Below are 11,529 nucleotides of genomic sequence, written 5' to 3'. Positions count from 1 at the left end.
TCACTGCATTGTGTATGGTGATGTCACTGCATTGTGTATGGAGATGTCACTGCATTGTGTATGGTGATGTCACTGCATCGTGTATGGTGATGTCACTGCTTGCTGCAAGGCAAGCTGTACCTGAGAGCAGGGCACCGATCTCCCTGCTTTATTCATTCTACAGATTATGCTTCCTCCACCCCTCCTGATCACATCCTGACCAGTCATCACAGAGAGCAATGCACAGCGTGGTCAGTCATCACAGAGAGCAATGCACAGCGTGGTCAGTCATCACAGAGAGCAATGCACAGCGTGGTCAGTCATCACAGAGAGCAGCGGTGAGATGAGGAAGCAATGCCCTGCTCCTACACCAAGCTCGCTGCCTGCGATCACACAGAGCAATGCACAGCGTGGTCAGTCAGTAATGGGTGAAGATCAGTGAATGGAGCCCGCAGGCGATCCCGGTGACGAGTCCCCTTCTCTCTATACAAGTCGTTCTCTGAAAGCACCACCAATCAGTGACATGGAAGCACCACCCATCAGTCACATGGAAGCAGCACCCATCAGTCACATGGAAGCAGCACCCATCAGTCACATGGAAGCAGCACCCATCAGTCACATGGAAGCAGCACCCATCAGTCACATGGAAGCAGCACCCATCAGTCACATGGAAGCAGCACCCATCAGTCACATGGAAGCAGCACCCATCAGTCACATGGAAGCAGCACCCATCAGTCACATGGAAGCAGCACCCATCAGTCACATGGAAGCAGCACCCATCAGTCACATGGAAGCAGCACCCATCAGTCACATGGAAGCAGCACCCATCAGTCACATGGAAGCAGCACCCATCAGTCACATGGAAGCAGCACCCATCAGTCACATGGAAGCAGCACCCATCAGTCACATGGAAGCAGCACTTCCCTTTCCTCTGAGATTCAGTAACAGCAAATATACAAAACAATGCAAATCCAAAGTGTTGCCACAGCAACCAGAGCCCGCCTCCATCCATCACCCCAGAGCCCGCCTCCATCCTTCATCCCAGAGCCCGCCTCCATCCTTCATCCCAGAGCCCGCCTCCATCCTTCATCCCAGAGCCCGCCTCCATCCTTCATCCCAGAGCCCGCCTCCATCCTTCATCCCAGAGCCCGCCTCCATCCTTCATCCCAGAGCCCGCCTCCATCCATCATCCCAGAGCCCGCCTCCATCCATCATCCCAGAGCCCGCCTCCATCCATCATCCCAGAGCCCGCCTCCATCCATCATCCCAGGAGGGGGATACAAAAGGTAAAGCTATTGGCTCCTCTGGGCAGCGAGTCAGTCGCCCCCCACATCCCGGGCCGCGCCCCCCCCCACATCCCGGGCCGCCCCCCCCCCCCACATCACGGGCCACACCCCCCCACATCACGGGCCGCGCCCCCCACATCACGGGCTGTGGTTGGAGTTGCTCACCATCTCTGTCCTCGTCATGAATGCTCAGGTACAGGTATTCCAGGCCACGCCCCTTCTTGTTGTGCTCGGCTCCTTGGAGTTTGGCCATCAGTGTGCTCTTCCCCGAGGCGTCTTCTCCTGGATGGAGACAAAAGGAGCAAATCGATCAGAGAGAGCCGACACCACGGAACAGTCAGCACAGTCTACATGGACCAGAAAGAAGGCTCCGTGTCCGCGCCGGGGCTGCGTGTCGGGTAGCGTGTCCGCGCCGGGGCTGCGTGTCGGGTAGCGTGTCCGCGCCGGGGCTGCGTGTCGGGTAGCGTGTCCGCGCCGGGGCTGCGTGTCGGGTAGCGTGTCCGCGCCGGGGCTGCGTGTCGGGTAGCGTGTGAGAGCAGAGGGGAAAAAAGACTAAAAAGGAAATGAAAGCAACCGCCACGTCTACAGATCAGTGAGATGGAACAGACGGCATTTTCAGTTTTGGGTTTAATGCAGCTTCAATGTGACCCCACGGCCCGCCCATGAGTTACCCAGAGAATGACCCCCCCACGGCCCCCCCATGAGTTACCCAGAGAATGACCCCCCCCACGGCCCGCCCATGAGTTACCCAGAGAATGACCCCCCCACGGCCCGCCCATGAGTTACCCAGAGAATGACCCCCACGGCCCGCCCATGAGTTACCCAGAGAATGACCCCCACGGCCCGCCCATGAGTTACCCAGAGAATGACCCCCCCCCACGGCCCGCCCATGAGTTACCCAGAGAATGACCCCCCCCACGGCCCGCCCATGAGTTACCCAGAGAATGACCCCCACGGCCCGCCCATGGGTTACCCAGAGAATGACCCCACGGCCCGCCCATGAGTTACCCAGAGAATGACCCCCCCACGGCCCGCCCATGGGTTACCCAGAGAATGACCCCCACGGCCCGCCCATGGGTTACCCAGAGAATGACCCCACGGCCCGCCCATGAGTTACCCAGTGAATGACCCCACGGCCCGCCCATGAGTTACCCAGTGAATGACCCCACGGCCCCCGCCCATGGGTTACCCAGTGAATGACCCCACGGCCCCCGCCCATGGGTTACCCAGTGAATGACCCCACGGCCCCCGCCCATGGGTTACCCAGTGAATGACCCCACAGCCCCCGCCCATGGGTTACCCAGAGAATGACCCCCACGGCCCCCACCCATGGGTTACCCAGAGAATGACCCCCACGGCCCCCGCCCATGAGTTACCCAGAGAATGACCCCCACGGCCCGCCCATGACTTACCCAGAGAATGACCCCACGGCCCCCGCCCATGACTTACCCAGAGAATGACCCCCACGGCCCGCCCATGACTTACCCAGAGAATGACCCCACGGCCCCCGCCCATGACTTACCCAGAGAATGACCCCCCACGGCCCGCCCATGAGTTACCCAGAGAATGACCCCACGGCCCCCGCCCATGGGTTACCCAGAGAATGACCCCCCACGGCCCGCCCATGAGTTACCCAGAGAATGACCCCCCCACGGCCGCCCATGAGTTACCCAGAGAATGACCCCCACGGCCCCCGCCCATGCCCCGCCCATGGTTACCCAGAGAATGACCCCACGGCCCCCGCCCATGAGTTACCCAGAGAATGACCCCCACGGCCCGCCCATGAGTTACCCAGAGAATGACCCCCCACGGCCCGCCCATGAGTTACCCAGAGAATGACCCCCACGGCCCGCCCATGGGTTACCCAGAGAATGACCCCACGGCCCCCGCCCATGAGTTACCCAGAGAATGACCCCCCCCACGGCCCGCCCATGAGTTACCCAGAGAATGACCCCCCCACGGCCCGCCCATGAGTTACCCAGAGAATGACCCCCACGGCCCGCCCATGAGTTACCCAGAGGAATGACCCCCACGGCCCGCCCATGAGTTACCCAGAGAATGACCCCACGGCCCGCCCATGGGTTACCCAGAGAATGACCCCACGGCCCGCCCATGAGTTACCCAGAGAATGACCCCCACGGCCCGCCCATGGGTTACCCAGAGAATGACCCCACGGCCCGCCCATGAGTTACCCAGAGAATGACCCCACAGCCCGCCCATGAGTTACCCAGAGAATGACCCCACAGCCCGCCCATGAGTTACCCAGAGAATGACCCCACGGCCCGCCCATGGGTTACCCAGAGAATGACCCCCACGGCCCGCCCATGAGTTACCCAGAGAATGACCCCCACGGCCCGCCCCCCCATGGGTTACCCAGAGAAAGCATCAGGAACACATGAGGGCGTGGCTTCTCCCCCGCAGACCGCCAGATGCCGCGACATCGCAGGATTCCGATCAGATCGATTCACATCACAGTCTTCATATACGGCCACAACGATCGTCAGACTCGGCTGAGGGACCATATACAGGACAATTCGAACTATGTGACCCCCTCCCCCCCTCCATGTGACAGCGCTGGAGCACAGTCAGGGTCCAACCCTGAGATGGGGGGGGGGGATTGTCTGGCCCACTCCGATATTCCACCCTACTCACCGAACACCAGGATGTTCTTCCCGGACGGCAACTTCGTCCTCGCTGTGGTGGAGACATCGCTGAGGATGGAGGACCTGAGGAAGAGAAACGCGTCATCGTCATGGAGACCACAGCCTGCGGGGCCCCAGAGGGTTCAACACGAGGAGCCGGGCCTGGATAGTAATCATCTCACGCTACCCCCCTCCCCCACCCCATACACCCCCCTCCCCCAACTACACTCCCCTCTACACCCCCCCTCCCCCCGCACCCCCCCCCTACACCCCCCTCCCCCAACTACACTCCCCTCTACACCCCCCTCCCCCCGCACCCCCCCCTACACCCCCCCTCCCCCAACTACACTCCCCGCTACACCCCCCTCCCCCACAACCCCTTTGTATACACTGAGTTGGGGGGGGAATCTCCCAGCTGTCAATGGAATGGGGCCGGGACAGAGCCCTGTGTGGGGGTCACATTCAGGCCAGACCCCCCCCCCCCCCCCACTCAAAGTGCTGACCCCTCCCCCCACTCAGAGTGGCTCTTCCATACTGTCACATACAGCCCCCTCTAGTGGTGGGGGGAGGAGGTGATCTGGTACCATGATGCTGCAATTCAGTGCAGGAGGAACTCCCACCACAAAATGGTCAGAAATGATTCCTTTCCCAGAGAAGAACAGGGCAGGCAGCGACGGGGGTCCCCCTCCAGGCAGGCAGCGGCGGGGGTCCCCCTCCAGGCAGGCAGCGGCGGGGGTCCCCCTCCAGGCAGGCAGCGGCGGGGGTCCCCCTCCAGGCAGGCAGCGACGGGGGTCCCCCTCCAGGCAGGCAGCGACGGGGGTCCCCCTCCAGGCAGGCAGTCCCCCTCACCACACCCGCTGTGTTCACAAATGTCTGACACAGATCAGCCCCAGCCTCCCCATCTCCTCCCACCTGCAGACCGATGACATCATCTCCTCCCACCTGCAGACCGATGACATCATCTCCTCCCACCTGCAGACCGATGACATCATCTCCTCCCACCTGCAGACCGATGACATCATCTCCTCCCACCTGCAGACCGATGACATCATCTCCTCCCACCTGCAGACCGATGACATCATCTCCTCCCACCTGCAGACCGATGACATCATCTCCTCCCACCTGCAGACCGATGACATCATCTCCTCCCACCTGCAGACTGATGACATCATCTCCTCCCACCTGCAGACCGATGACATCATCTCCTCCCACCTGCAGACCGATGACATCATCTCCTCCCACCTGCAGACCGATGACATCATCTCCTCCCACCTGCAGACCGATGACATCATCTCCTCCCACCTGCAGACCGATGACATCATCTCCTCCCACCTGCAGACCGATGACATCATCTCCTCCCACCTGCAGACTGATGACATCATCTCCTCCCACCTGCAGACCGATGACATCATCTCCTCCCACCTGCAGACCGATGACATCATCTCCTCCCACCTGCAGACTGATGACATCATCTCCTCCCAGGGATGGATGTTTATAAGGCGGAGCTTTCTCCATATTATGAGGTAGTCTGACCTATCAGAACTCTATTCACACAGCTTACTGGAAGCTCCACCCACCACATGGGTATAAAGCCCGCCCCCCGGGTCCGGTAAATACCATCAGTGTCAGGACAGCCGTCAGCGCACATTCCTGCCCCCCCAGACACAGGGGGGGGGGGGACGGTAAGAGTCCCCCCCTTACAGAGTCCCCCCCTTACAGAGTCCCCCCTCACATCAGAGTAAACATACAAGGTGTGGGCGGCACGGGGGGGGGGGGAGGCATCTCCTCCATGGAGTCTCCAATCCTCATCCCAGCAGTTATAGGGGAGTACAGCTCTGCCCCCCCGAGGTGGAGGGATGACTTCTGTGCAACTACAACTCTCAGCATGGCCTGTCACGGGGGGGACGGGAGGGGGTCTCTCCTGTCACGGGGGGGGACGGGAGGGGGTCCTCTCCTGTCACGGGGGGGGGACGGGAGGGGGTCTCTCCTGTCACGGGGGGGGGGACGGGAGGGGGTCTCTCCTGTCACGGGGGGGGGGACGGGAGGGGGTCTCTCCTGTCACGGGGGGGGGACGGGAGGGGGTCTCTCCTGTCACGGGGGGGGGGGGAGGGGGTCTCTCCTGTCACGGGGGGGGGGGGGGGGAGGGGGTCTCTCCTGTCACGGGGGGGGGGGAGGGGGTCTCTCCTGTCACGGGGGGGGGGGAGGGGGTCTCTCCTGTCACGGGGGGGGGGGGGGGGGGAGGGGGTCTCTCCTGTCACGGGGGGGGGGGGAGGGAAGGTATTATGAGGTAGTCTGACCTATCAGAACTCTATTCACACAGCTTACTGGAAGCTCCACCCACCACATGGGTATAAAGCCCGCCCCCCGGGTCCGGTAAATACCATCAGTGTCAGGACAGCCGTCAGCGCACGGGGGGGGGGAGGGAAGGGGGTCTCTCCTGTCACGGGGGGGAGGGAAGGGGGTCTCTCCTGTCACGGGGGGGGGGGGAGGGGGTCTCTCCTGTCACGGGGGGGGGGGGGGGGTCTCTCCTGTCACGGGGGGGGGGGGGGGGGGGGTCTCTCCTGTCACGGGGGGGAGGGAAGGGGGTCTCTCCTGTCACGGGGGGGACGGGAGGGGGTCTCTCCTGTCACGGGGGGGGGGACGGGAGGGGGTCTCTCCTGTCACGGGGGGGGACGGGAGGGGGTCTCTCCTGTCACGGGGGGGGGACGGAAGGGGGTCTCTCCTGTCACGGGGGGGGGGGGACGGAAGGGGGTCTCTCCTGTCACGGGGGGGACGGGAGGGGGACTCTCCTGTCACGGGGGGGGACGGGAGGGGGTCTCTCCTGTCACGGGGGGGGGGACGGGAGGGGGTCTCTCCTGTCACGGGGGGGGGACGGGAGGGGGTCTCTCCTGTCACGGGGGGGGGACGGGAGGGGGTCTCTCCTGTCACGGGGGGGGGACGGGAGGGGGTCTCTCCTGTCACGGGGGGGGGACGGGAGGGGGTCTCTCCTGTCACGGGGGGGGGACGGGAGGGGGGTCTCTCCTGTCACGGGGGGGGGACGGGAGGGGGTCTCTCCTGTCACGGGGGGGGGGGAGGGGGTCTCTCCTGTCACGGGGGGGGGGGGGAGGGGGTCTCTCCTGTCACGGGGGGGGGGGGGGGGAGGGGGTCTCTCCTGTCACGGGGGGGGGGGGGGAGGGGGTCTCTCCTGTCACGGGGGGGGGGGGGGAGGGAAGGTATTATGAGGTAGTCTGACCTATCAGAACTCTATTCACACAGCTTACTGGAAGCTCCACCCACCACATGGGTATAAAGCCCGCCCCCCGGGTCCGGTAAATACCATCAGTGTCAGGACAGCCGTCAGCGCACGGGGGGGGGGAGGGAAGGGGGTCTCTCCTGTCACGGGGGGGAGGGAAGGGGGTCTCTCCTGTCACGTGGGGGGGGGAGGGGGTCTCTCCTGTCACGGGGGGGGGGGGGAGGGGGTCTCTCCTGTCACGGGGGGGAGGGAAGGGGGTCTCTCCTGTCACGGGGGGGACGGGAGGGGGTCTCTCCTGTCACGGGGGGGGGGGACGGGAGGGGGTCTCTCCTGTCACGGGGGGGGGGACGGGAGGGGGTCTCTCCTGTCACGGGGGGGGGACGGAAGGGGGTTTCTCCTGTCACGGGGGGGGGGGGACGGGAGGGGGTCTCTCCTGTCACGGGGGGGGACGGAAGGGGGTCTCTCCTGTCACGGGGGGGGGGGGGGACGGAAGGGGGTCTCTCCTGTCACGGGGGGGGGGGGGGACGGAAGGGGGTCTCTCCTGTCACGGGGGGGGGGACGGGAGGGGGTCTCTCCTGTCACGGGGGGGGACGGGAGGGGGTCTCTCCTGTCACGGGGGGGGACGGGAGGGGGTCTCTCCTGTCACGGGGGGGGACGGGAGGGGGTCTCTCCTGTCACGGGGGGGGGGGGACGGGAGGGGGTCTCTCCTGTCACGGGGGGGGGGGGACGGGAGGGGGTCTCTCCTGTCACGGGGGGGGGGGACGGGAGGGGGTCTCTCCTGTCACGGGGGGGGGGGACGGGAGGGGGTCTCTCCTGTCACGGGGGGGGGGGGGGACGGGAGGGGGTCTCTCCTGTCACGGGGGGGGGACGGGAGGGGGTCTCTCCTGTCACGGGGGGGGGACGGGAGGGGGTCTCTCCTGTCACGGGGGGGGGACGGGAGGGGGTCTCTCCTGTCACGGGGGGGGACGGGAGGGGTCTCTCTCCTGTCACGGGGGGGACGGGAGGGGGTCTCTCCTGTCACGGGGGGGGACGGGAGGGGGTCTCTCCTGTCACGGGGGGGGGACGGGAGGGGGTCTCTCCTGTCACGGGGGGGACGGGAGGGGGTCTCTCCTGTCACGGGGGGGGACGGGAGGGGGTCTCTCCTGTCACGGGGGGGACGGGAGGGGGTCTCTCCTGTCACGGGGGGGGGGACGGGAGGGGGTCTCTCCTGTCACGGGGGGGGGGGACGGGAGGGGGTCTCTCCTGTCACGGGGGGGGGGGACGGGAGGGGGTCTCTCCTGTCACGGGGGGGGGGGGACGGGAGGGGGTCTCTCCTGTCACGGGGGGGGGGGGATGGGAGGGGGTCTCTCCTGTCACGGGGGGGGATGGGAGGGGGTCTCTCCTGTCACGGGGGGGGATGGGAGGGGGTCTCTCCTGTCACGGGGGGGGATGGGAGGGGGTCTCTCCTGTCACGGGGGGGATGGGAGGGGGTCTCTCCTGTCACGGGGGGGGATGGGAGGGGGTCTCTCCTGTCACGGGGGGGGTCTCTACTGTCACGGGGGGGATGGGAGGGGGTCTCTCCTGTCACGGGGGGGGGGGGGACGGGAGGGGGTCTCTCCTGTCACGGGGGGGGGGGACGGGAGGGGGTCTCTCCTGTCACGGGGGGGATGGGGAGGGGGTCTCTCCTGTCACGGGGGGGATGGGAGGGGGTCTCTCCTGTCACGGGGGGGGATGGGAGGGGGTCTCTCCTGTCACGGGGGGGGATGGGAGGGGGTCTCTCCTGTCACGGGGGGGGATGGGAGGGGGTCTCTCCTGTCACGGGGGGGTCTCTACTGTCACGGGGGGGGATGGGAGGGGGTCTCTCCTGTCACGGGGGGGGGGGGACGGGAGGGGGTCTCTCCTGTCACGGGGGGGGGGGGGGGGAGGGGGTCTCTCCTGTCACGGGGGGGGACGGGAGGGGGTCTCTCCTGTCACGGGGGGGGGACGGGAGGGGGTCTCTCCTGTCACGGGGGGGGGACGGGAGGGGGTCTCTCCTGTCACGGGGGGGGGACGGGAGGGGGTCTCTCCTGTCACGGGGGGGGGGGGACGGGAGGGGGTCTCTCCTGTCACGGGGGGGGGGGACGGGAGGGGGTCTCTCCTGTCACGGGGGGGGGGGGGACGGGAGGGGGTCTCTCCTGTCACGGGGGGGGATGGGAGGGGGTCTCTCCTGTCACGGGGGGGGATGGGAGGGGGTCTCTCCTGTCACGGGGGGGTCTCTCCTGTCACGGGGGGGGGGGGGACGGGAGGGGGTCTCTCCTGTCACGGGGGGGGGACGGGAGGGGGTCTCTCCTGTCACGGGGGGGGACGGGAGGGGGTCTCTCCTGTCACGGGGGGGGATGGGAGGGGGTCTCTCCTGTCACGGGGGGGATGGGAGGGGGTCTCTCCTGTCACGGGGGGGGATGGGAGGGGGTCTCTCCTGTCACGGGGGGGGATGGGAGGGGGTCTCTCCTGTCACGGGGGGGGATGGGAGGGGGTCTCTCCTGTCACGGGGGGGATGGGAGGGGGTCTCTCCTGTCACGGGGGGGGATGGGAGGGGGTCTCTCCTGTCACGGGGGGGGATGGGAGGGGGTCTCTCCTGTCACGGGGGGGATGGGAGGGGGTCTCTCCTGTCACGGGGGGGATGGGAGGGGGTCTCTCCTGTCACGGGGGGATGGGAGGGGGTCTCTCCTGTCACGGGGGGGGTCTCTACTGTCATGGGGGGATGGGAGGGGGTCTCTCCTGTCACGGGGGGGATGGGAGGGGGTCTCTCCTGTCACGGGGGGATGGGAGGGGGTCTCTCCTGTCACGGGGGGGATGGGAGGGGGTCTCTCCTGTCACGGGGGGGATGGGAGGGGGTCTCTCCTGTCACGGGGGGGATGGGAGGGGGTCTCTCCTGTCACGGGGGGGGTCTCTCCTGTCACGGGGGGGATGGGAGGGGGTCTCTCCTGTCACGGGGGGGATGGGAGGGGGTCTCTCCTGTCACGGGGGGAATGGGAGGGGGTCTCTCCTGTCACGGGGGGATGGGAGAGGGTCTCTCCTGTCACGGGGGGATGGGAGAGGGTCTCTCCTGTCAAGGGGGGGATGGGAGGGGGTCTCTACTGTCACGGGGGGGATGGGAGGGGGTCTCTCCTGTCACGGGGGGGATGGGAGGGGGTCTCTCCTGTCACGGGGGGATGGGAGGGGGTCTCTCCTGTCACGGGGGGGGTGGGAGGGGGTCTCTCCTGTCACGGGGGGGATGGGAGGGGGTCTCTCCTGTCACGGGGGGATGGGAGGGGGTCTCTCCTGTCACGGGGGGGATGGGAGGGGGTCTCTCCTGTCACGGGGGGGATGGGAGGGGTTCTCTCCTGTCACTGGGGTGATGTCCTCTCTCTGTACACACAGGCCGTCAGACCCCCCCATCAGGCTCTACTATCCGGGGGGCCCCAGTGTCCCCCATCCCCCTCCTCACCACAGGCTCTGCCCTTCGTCCTCCTCTCCCGCTCCCTCAGCATCCAGCAGCTTCCTCTCCGCCGCCATCTTGCCACTGCGGCCACCACAAAGAATGACCTCCCCGGGGCTCCCAAGGGCCCCGGCTACGGACTGTCCTGGGAAGTGCCGGACAACAAAAGGATAACGGAGAGGCCTTTCTCCGCCAGTAATGATATGTAGAAGTCAGAAGTCTCTCTCCTCCTCAGTCAGGCAGCGAGGAGGACAGCTAAGGTGTCTGGGGGCCTGCGGCGGGTGAGGTCATGGATACGCCCTGAGCCTGCACTCACTGTGCTGGCCAGACGTCCGTACTGCCCGGTCAGACCTCGCCCCTGCCATTGGCTGATGTCACTTCTATTTGGGGGGTTTTGTTGGTGATTCAACTTCCGGGACCCCATGAGGCAGCCTGAGCGGGAAGCAGGCCAGTGTTCAATCACAAGTAACTTTATCAAAACACTTTCTGTAGGTGCAAATTAAAGTGTAACTCCACCCAGAATGTCGCCTCCCACTGTGACTCCGCCCCTATGTCTGCGAATATTATTATTATAGAGGATTTATATGGCGGCAGAAGGTTTGCTCAGCGCTGTACATTATAGTGGGGGGGGGGATAGAACATGAGACAAGACAGTAACAATACAATACACGAGGGGGGCGAGGGCCCTGATCCTGGGAGCTGACAATCTAGGGAGGGAGGGGCTGATCCCGGGAGCTGACAATCTAGGAGGGAGGGGCTGATCCTTGGGAGTTTACAATCTAGGAGGGAGGGGCTGATCCCGGGAGCTGACAATCTAGGAGGGAGGGGCTGATCCTGGGAGCTGACAATCTAGGAGGGAGGGGCTGATCACGGGAGCTTACAATCTAAGAGGGAGGGGCTGATTCTGGGAATTTACAATCTAAGAGGGAGGGACTGATGCCGGGAGCTTACAAT

The 11,529-nt window shown here is 65.5% G+C and overlaps 1 protein-coding gene across 1 annotated transcript; it reads right to left on the bottom strand.

Moving 5' to 3' along the window:
• Positions 1–1,430: 1,430 nt before the first annotated feature.
• On the bottom strand, positions 1,431–10,685 carry LOC149431128 (cytoplasmic dynein 1 light intermediate chain 2-like; the record flags this gene model as incomplete). Its single annotated transcript, XM_089665883.1, has 3 exons — positions 10,585–10,685; positions 3,918–3,991; positions 1,431–1,547 (listed from the first exon to the last, which is right to left on the bottom strand). Coding segments are annotated over exons 1-3 (259 nt in total), but the record flags the coding sequence as incomplete, so codon positions are not given.
• Between the last annotated feature and the right edge of the window lie 844 nt (positions 10,686–11,529).

Source organism: Staurois parvus, unplaced genomic scaffold, assembly GCF_062004578.1.
Source record: "Staurois parvus isolate SC_StPar_1 unplaced genomic scaffold, SC_StPar_1.0 ptg002402l, whole genome shotgun sequence".
Classification (NCBI taxonomy): Eukaryota; Metazoa; Chordata; class Amphibia; order Anura; family Ranidae; genus Staurois; species Staurois parvus.
Note: the sequence above shows the minus strand (reverse complement) of the source record. Positions and strands in the feature narration are given on the sequence as shown.